Source organism: Lemur catta, chromosome 17 (genome assembly GCF_020740605.2).
Source record: "Lemur catta isolate mLemCat1 chromosome 17, mLemCat1.pri, whole genome shotgun sequence".
Taxonomy (NCBI): domain Eukaryota; kingdom Metazoa; phylum Chordata; class Mammalia; order Primates; family Lemuridae; genus Lemur; species Lemur catta.
In genome coordinates, this window is record NC_059144.1 from 6,619,815 (window position 1) to 6,628,446 (window position 8,632).

At 51.2% G+C, this 8,632-nt stretch overlaps 1 protein-coding gene across 4 annotated transcripts in view; it reads left to right on the forward strand.

The window, feature by feature from the left end:
* Positions 1 to 4,970, forward strand: part of FAM193A (family with sequence similarity 193 member A) — a 137,974-nt gene extending 133,004 nt beyond the window's left edge. For all 4 annotated transcript variants that reach the window (XM_045528198.1, XM_045528199.1, XM_045528200.1 and 1 more), the window contains one exon: positions 4,168 to 4,970. In XM_045528198.1, the coding sequence (XP_045384154.1) occupies positions 4,168 to 4,261 (94 nt within the window). In that variant the 3' untranslated portion in view covers positions 4,262 to 4,970. The remainder of the gene's footprint in view (positions 1 to 4,167) is intronic.
* Positions 4,971 to 8,632: the final 3,662 nt, after the last annotated feature.

Here is an 8,632-nt window from a genome sequence, read left to right on the forward strand (position 1 = left end):
GACATGTTCTCCCTTTTATGTGGGAGCTAAGCAGTGGGTATGCATGGTCATACAGGGTGACTTAATGGACATGGGAGAGGGTGGGGGGTGCAGGCTCAGAAATTACCTGTTGGCTACAGTGTACACTATTTGGGTGATGGGTATGGACTTCTTCACTATAAAATTCATCCATGTAACAAGAAACCATTTGTATAAGTTAAAAATAAATAATTCTTTTAAAAGAATTTGCTTTATAGAAAACAAGAAGAAAGTATTTGCTGCACATCACAAAGGATTAGCATGAAGTATGAAGAGCTCTACAGAACAGTGAGAAAAAGACAAGCCAGTTGAAAAATGGGCAAACCAACAGGATCCCACAGAAAACATTTGACCAGTAAACGACAAAGAGATGTTCAACCTGACTAGGGAGCCACACAGCAAGACCAGGAGAGGTTTTTTTTCTTCAGTTTGCAGCCAGCCAGTGAGCTGTCTCTCTCACCTGCTAGGGGAAAGCATAGAGTGACGAGAGTCTTACGCACTGCTCCTGGGAGTATAAATCGGTCAAAACCACTGTGGAAAAAAGTTTGACACAATTTAGTAAAATTGAAGTTGTACATCCACATGACCCAACAGCTCCACGCCTGTGTATGTACCTAGAGGGACTCCTGCACGCTTACCCCAGGGGGCAGGGCAAGGACCATGTGCGCAGCAGCGTCTGTCTGTCCACTGCACTGTATTCACACAGCAACAAAAGTGAACACACTGTTGCCTCATTGAAGAATCACAGACATAATGTTGAGTGAAAGAAGCAATAAGAGAAAATGCATACAGCATGACTCCATTTATACAAGTTCAAAATCAGCACAACCAGACTGCCCTTTAGGGTGCATATAGAAGTCATGAAATTATAAAGAACTGTGGAGGACTAACTGTTACAAACACTGGGACAGTGGCTGCCTCCTGGGAGAAGACAAGTTGCCCGCAGTTGACAGTGTTGGATTTCTTGACCAGGAGGGTGCTTACTCAGGCTTTTGCATTCTAGGTACCCGTATGCTGTGTGCTCTGCATACCTTGTGTGTGTATGACGTAGTCCACAGTTGACAACACAGGCCTGATGGGGAGGCTGGTGTGTCTGGAGCACAAGTGGAGATGACAGGCTATGGGCAGGGGCAAGGCCAGATCACACTGGGCCTGGGGTCTTGGGGAGCAGCAGGGTTTTATGCCCATGCCACAAGAATCTGTTAGAAGCCTGCCTGTGGCTTGGATTATATTCTTCATTGAATAGCATTGAGCAGGGATGTGGTTGATGTTTTTGAGCATGCTAGCTGCTGTGTAGAGAAAGCAGTGGGGGCAGTCAGGATGATTGTGAGAATTAGGAAAAGATGGCAGAGGCAGAGGTGGAAGTTTCCAGAAAGTGTAGAAGGTAACATCACAGACTCAGAGTTTGACTACCTGTGGCCAGGGAAAGAGAATGTGGATCCTGGGAGATGGTGCAGCCTTTCCTGGTCGGGGCTCAGTCTCAACATGGGCTCTCGCCACCGCACAGAGGCTGGGCAGGCAGCGCACAGTTGGTTGTTCACAGACGTTTGTGGTTGAATGAATGAACCACAACTGAAGCAAACACAATTTTACCTAATGGATGGGTGACAATAACCATTTTCAGGTTTCATTCAAATTTCTGCTACCCAAATTAGAGCTGGAATGGTGAAAGCTTCAGAAATTATGCAAAGTAAAGGGGTTTATTTTGGCGGGGGTTGTTTTTTAGAGACAGGGTCTCCTTCTTTAGCCCAGGCTAGAGTGCAGTGGCACAGTCACAGCTAAACTCCTGGGCTCAAACTACCCTCCTGCCTCAGCCTCCCGAGTAGCTGGGACTACTGATGTGTGCCACCACGCCTGGCTTTTTTTTTTTTTTTTTTTTTTTTAATGTAGAGACAGCATTTTGCTATATTTCCCAGACTGGTCTCAAATTCCTGGCCTCAAGTGATCCTCCTGCCTTGGCCTCCCAAAGTGCTGACATTACAGGCATGAGCCACCGCACCTGGCCAAAGTAAAGGTTTTTGAAAGAAAATGTTTCTTTCATTTAATACAAAAATCAGGCCTTGTTGCCTGGGAAGCAGGGGGCAAAAATGTGGTCTTTTTCAAAAGCTCTTCAGTGTGCAGTGAGTTTGTGATCCAGAGCCCAGGCAGCCTAAAGAGGCTGGCAGCTCACCTGAGAGGCCTGTGGGCCTTCATGTGCGGGTGACGTGCCCCTGAGGTGGGGAACTATCACCATTTCGACATAATCAATTCTTATTTTCAGTCACACTTGCTTACAAATTCAGGAATAAGTCAGGCTGAAATCTCAGTGATTACACATGGACTGAGATCTTTTCTTTAACACAGACCACATGCCACAAGCTGCAGCTCAGGCCCAGTCCTCCACCTGCTTGTGTATAACTAATGACCTAAAAGAATTTTTATATTGGGGGAAAAAATATTTTGTGACACATGAAAATTATATAAACTTCATATTGGAACATAGCTATGCTGACGTGTCTTCTGGGGCTGCCCCTGTGAGTTGAACAAGTGCAAGAGCGACCGCAGGGCCTGCAAAGCCTCAGTAGTTACTGTCCGGCCCATCACAGCAAATGTTTGCTGACCCCGGACTTAATGCGTGCTTCCAGCCCACTCGGCCTCGTGCTTGGTGACAGGCCTTCCAGCAGCTCCCAGGGCAGGCCAGGCTCAGATCTAATTTGCTTCCCCCTTGTGATTCCTTCTTCCCAGTTGTGGCTTCCACAGTCCCAGGCTCAGAGAGGGAGCTGCCAGGTCACACGTGGTTTGCTAGGACTCTCTTCCCAGGGCCCCACTTGGCTGTAAGGGGTGTAGCCGGCCCTCCTTCCTAAGACAGTGGGCAGCATTTTGCCCAGGTCTGAGCACATCTCCTGTTTTCATGGTCAGCTCAACCCACCGGCCCAGTCTGGGCTTCCCTGTCCTCCCTCTGCCCCGCAGGGCACGTGTGCCAGGTCCCTACTGCTTGCCTCACCCAGGTGCAGCAGCCTGGCTTAGTGGCAGAATTGCTTCCCCAAGATGATCTGTTGCAGGGACTGCCCTGGAGCTCTATCTGACCCTTGTGTGGTGGCCCCTGGCCTGAGGCCACCTGCCAGTCCCAGCCTCCCCCACCTACAGACCCTGTCTGTGTGTCTGTGGAGCTTACCTGCAAAGCCACCCAGCTCTCGCCTGCTTTGCAGTAGGCTGCGATCATTTACTGTCTGGACAAGGCACCCAGCGAAGCAGTGAACCCCTCGCCCTTCCTCCTTGTCCTTGTCTTGGCCATATTAAGACATTCAGGATGGTGGCCGTTGGCAGTGCCCAGCCAGGCAGGGTGCACTTCTGATACTCTCCGTCAGAAGCTTCCTTGGGGAGGCTGGAGGCCTGTATTCCTGGTCCAGTGGCACCCCCAACACACACCTGTTGCTTTTCTTCTTGGAACTTGAGCCAACCCCGTTCCCTGAAGCACAGGGTAGGAAACGATGACACAAAACACCTTAGAAGCATGGACTGTTGACCTAAAGAAAGAAACTGAGGCACAATCCATGTAGAGAGTTTATTTGTGCCAAGGTTGAGGACTGGAGCCCGGGACATACTGGAGAACAATGCCTTGGAGAACAATGGAGAGGTTCAGGTTTCTAAAGAAAAAAGATCAGAAGAGGGGTGACTACAAAGGTTGTTTGTCAGGAATTCCCGTTAGTTCAAGTAAGTCACATTGACTGGTGATGCCCCTGTGTTGTTGAGCTGCAGGGTGTGAGTTACTCTCCAGCATGTGGCAGCCTCAGGTCACTGTGTAGTCTGGAATCCACAGAGCAGGCGGCTTCGAAATGATGCCTTAGCTCAAAGTGGGAGGAAGACGTGGGGCTGTCACGTGTCTGTCCCTCTCTGGGCCAGGTCATTTAAAGGGCTCGCATTCCTCAGATTAAAAATTTCTTTTCTTTCTCAGGACTGCATCCCACCTCCCTTCCTTCCTCCCAGGGCGCTGTCCCTTCCTCCAGTGCAGCCTGTGGTGGGGCCTGGAGGGGACCGTTGACCCTGATCACCCTCACTGTCCACCCCCCTGAGTTTCTAGCAACAGTAGGAGGATGGGAGGCTTTGCCAAGCCCCAGCGTGGGTGTGGGCTGTGTCCTTTGGTGACAGTTTGGCTTTTTGTCTTCACAGGTTCTGCTTGGATTCTGCTAGACAGACCCGACAAAGACTGTCCATCAACTGGTCCAATTTTAGCTTGAAAAAAGCCACCTTTGCTGCCCACTGAACGAGGCCTGCCTGGAGAGGGACATGCGGGAGGCGGGCTAGGCTGCGCCACCCCGAGAGCCGAGCCCATTGCTGGCCCCCCAGAGCCAGAGCTCGCCCAGGGCTGTTGGGGGCGGGCCCCACCGCCTGAGACCCCAGACCAAGAACTTGCTGCTCGGCCCACGCTGTTAGCTCGTGTGCGTGTAGTCTGTGCGTGAGACCCCTTTGATTGTAGCTCTGTGCTGTCGGATTGGAACAGTAGTTCGCGCCAAGTCCTCCCACCACTGCGGCCTCGGAGGCCTGGGCTGTGGCCAGATACGAGTTTGTATCATCCTTGTGGCTCCGTCGCCTCTGCATCGCGCCCTGTCCTGTCATCTGTCCCCACTGGGTGTTGGCCATCACTCAACTCTCGTGTGCCCCTGCGTCCACCCAAGGCGGGCTGGGCAGGGCAGGCTTCCTTCGTTCTCTTCCACAATCTGCTGTTCAGAGTGTACACGTTGCGCTGTCTGTGTTTGATCCCCCTGACTTGTAGCCAGCTTGTGTAAGATCCCTTGCAGACAAGAAAGTTAAAAAACAAGAAACCCACCGAGTGCTCACACCATCAAGTCCGTTATAGAGTGTACGACTGTATTAACACGGAGGCCTGCCTGGCTACTTTTTTAACATATTGTTAAGTAATATTAAAATCATTTCTTTCTTTTTGAAAGATGGAATACATTAGTATAGCAGGAGACCTCGGCTGGTTCTTTCTGCTGCGGGTGAGGGGGTGTGGGAGTGTGGTGGGAAGGGACAACCAGGTCATGTGCCCGCCTTGGGGAGCCAGGGCAACCACCCCTAAAAGCTGTTCCTGGCGCCCCCGCTGTCCTCTGTGCTGGCAGGTCTGTGCACCAAGGCAGAGCAGGCAGCAGCCAACCCGATCATCAGAGGGTCTGTGTGTGCAGTGGCAGGTGCTAAGCAGCAGCAGAGCAGGGGTTGCAGGGACAGCAGTTCCCAACAGGGTGCCCAGGGTATACCCTGGGGACAGGGACATTTGATGAGGACCTACGGGCTGGAAGGAGGCCAGAGGCCCCTACAGCATAAACCCAAGGAGGCAGGAGGGCCAGGGTCACATATGGCCTTGGTAGGCAGGAGCCCTTCCACATTGAAGGGCGTGTGACCTATTATAAAATAATAGGCCGGGCGCGGTGGCTCATGCCTGTAATCCTAGCCCTCTGGGAGGCCGAGGCGGGTGGATCGCTCAAGGTCAGGAGTTCGAGACCAGCCTGAGCGAGACCCCGTCTCTACTAAAAATAGAAATAAAAATTATCTGGACAACTAAAAATATATATGGAAAAAATTAGCCGGGCATGGTGGCGCATGCCTGTAGTCCCAGCTACTCGGGAGGCTGAGGCAGTAGGATCGCTTAAGCCCAGGAGTTTGAGGTTGCTGTGAGCTAGGCTGACGCCACGGCACTCACTCTAGCCCGGGCAACAAAGTGAGACTCTGTCTCAAAAAAATAAATAAATAAAATAAAATAAAATAAAATAATAAATCATTGCACTCCAGCCTGGGTGACAGAGCGAGACCTTGGGAAGAAAAAAAGGTTGCTCGGCTGGGGCCTTGGCTCACCTGTAATCCCAGCACTGTGGAGGCTTGAGGCCAGGAGTTTGAGACCAGCCTGGGCAACATAGGGAGACCTCATCTCTACTAAAAATATGATGAGCCAGGTGATGACATTTATGGCAGATGTAAAAAGAATAAGTTATCAATATTAAATTGAGTATAAATTAGGAAGAAAGCAAATAGTATTTAAAATGAAAAAAGGAATCCCAGCATGGTCCCTTTCTTCCGAGATCTCTTTAGGCAATTTGCAGAAAGCTCATGTGGAGCTGCCTCTTGGTTGCCCTATAGCTCCCGCTCACCTCAGAACACTCCGCAGCTCCCACTGCTCCCATCATAGTTAACCTGCCTCCATGCACTCGGTAAGGATGTCTTCGCCCTGAGTGAAGGTGAAGAGGGGAGGGCCCGACTGGGCTTTTAGCTGGGGAGAGGGTGGGCAGGCCCGGTTTTGGTAAGATTCCAGCAGTGAAGCCACAGGATTTCCTGAGGGTAGGTTGCAGGTGGGAGGAGAGAGGGGAAGGATGGCCCCGTGCACCCTGGAAGTGGAGAGATTGAGTCTGGAGTGCCATGAGACACCCAGCTGAGATGGCTGGGACTTGGATTACAGTTCGCGGACAGGCCTTGCACGCGCAAGTGAGTGGACAGCACAGGGATCCGGCTCGAACTGGGCTGTCAGGGCGGGGGAGGCCTGGGAGGGAGGGCCAGGCTGCTGTGGTCTAGGAGCGTGGAGCAACAGGGCCCAGCCACTCTGGAAACTGCACCAGAGAACAGGAAATGGGTCAGCAGTCAGAGGAGGTGCAGGATTAGGAGTTTTCCTTGTTTTGTTTTTTCCGGGTAGGAGGAAGAACAACAAACATCCCTTTGTTCATGGGATGACAGCAAAGAGAGAGACAGGCTGGCCCATGACCACTGCGGGACCATTGCCCTCGAGAGGGGCAGAGACCCGAAGCAGTCCCCTGAGACTCCAGCTGCGGTGGGGGCGGGGCCTGTCCTCCCTGTGGGTGGTCTCGAAGCTGTGCTGGGGCCAGCCAACCTCTGGGCCTCAACTTCCTCACCTGTCCAGGCGAGCCGAGCTGGTGCTGAGAAGAGCTGCAGGCCCTCCCAGCTGGGTCTGTCAGGGCCACGAGTGGTGGCAGGGAGCTCCGAGTGGCCTGGCACTGTGCTCCATGCTGGAGCCCAGAGACACCTCAGACGCCCGCTCCGTGGGGTTGCCGTGGGTCCTCCACAGCCCTGCTCCGCCCTGTGGCCTGCACACTTTGGTCCCACAGACTCCCAGCCTTTACTGTTTCTCATACAGAAAACCTTCCGTATTTCCCTGGAAACCACCCAGCCTTCAAGACATAACCCAAAAGTTTCTTCAGTCTTTGTTCAGTGGGGCACCACTGTCCAGTCCCTGGTCCTCAGGAACAAAGAGGAAATAGTGGCGGAGTGGGGAGGGGAGAGTAGAGCGTGGCCAGGGGCTCCTGAAGACAACCCCTTCCACATCCTGCTGAGCCTGGTCACTTGTGACTGTACCCCACCCACCCCACTTACAGGTACCTGTGGACTCCCAGCTCTAGCGCTTCTGACTCCACTGGAGCCCCAGCCTCGGAGGGGCACCCCGTGGAGCCCCTCGGGTTTCTTTATTTATTTTATTTTATTTTATTTTCATTATTTATTTATTTTGAGACAGAGTCTCACTCTGTTGTCCCGGGCTAGAGTGCCGTGGCATCAGCCTAGCTCACAGCAACCTCAAACTCCTGGGCTCAAGCGATCCTCCTGCCTCAGCCTCCCTGGTAGCTGGGACTACAGGCATGCGCCACCATGCCCGGCTAATTTTTTCTATATATATATTTTTTAGTTGTCCAGCTAATTTCTTTATATTTTCGGTAGAGATGGAGTCTCGCTCTTGCTCAGGCTGGTCTTGAACTCCTGAGCTCAAAGGATCCACCTGCCTCGGCCTCCCAGAGTGCTAGGATTACAGGTGTGAGCCACCACCTCCGGCCTCCCCTCGGGTCTCCGTTGAGATCACTCCCCTTTGTGAGGTGGGGTGGGCAGCCCTGGGAACCCTCAGGCATTAACTCAGGAGGTCACATTTGAATATTCCCCTCCACGTGGCAGTATAGACTGAGGATCCCTTATCCCAAATGCTTGGGACCAAAAGTGTTTCAGATTTTGAATTTCTTTAAATTCTGGAATATTTGCGTTAGACTTACCAGTTGAGCACTATGTTGGCACTTAAATTTTGAATTTTTGAGTATTTCAGATTTTTGGATTGGGGACACTCACCTGTGGGGATAGTCAATGAAATAACAATGGCTGGAAAGGAAAGAGGAACGGTGGAGCTTTAGTGAACTTTGTTATATACTCATGCCATAAAAACTAAAAAGGAATATCATGGTACCAGAAAGGAAGAAGAGAGGATTAATGCTTTTTCATTCCGTGTGTGTGTGTATAATTTTTACAGATGGGATCTCACTATGTTACCCAGGCTGGTTTTGAACTCCTGGCCTTAAGTGGTCTTCCCACCTCAGCCTCCCAAGTAGCTGGGACTACAGGCGTGTGCCACCACGTCTGAATCATTAATACATTTTTAAAAGAGAAAAAAATGTTACACTACTTTCACATTGTTTCACTGCTTTAAACACAAGATCTCTTAAGTTATTGCACAGAATGACAGGATTGAAATAACTTGAGTTCTGACTCATCTTTACTATCACAGACTATCACTATGTGGTTTGGATCCACTGTTAAAATGCAAGAATAAGCCTGGTGGCAGTGGCTCACACTTCTACTCCCAGCACTTTGGCAGGCT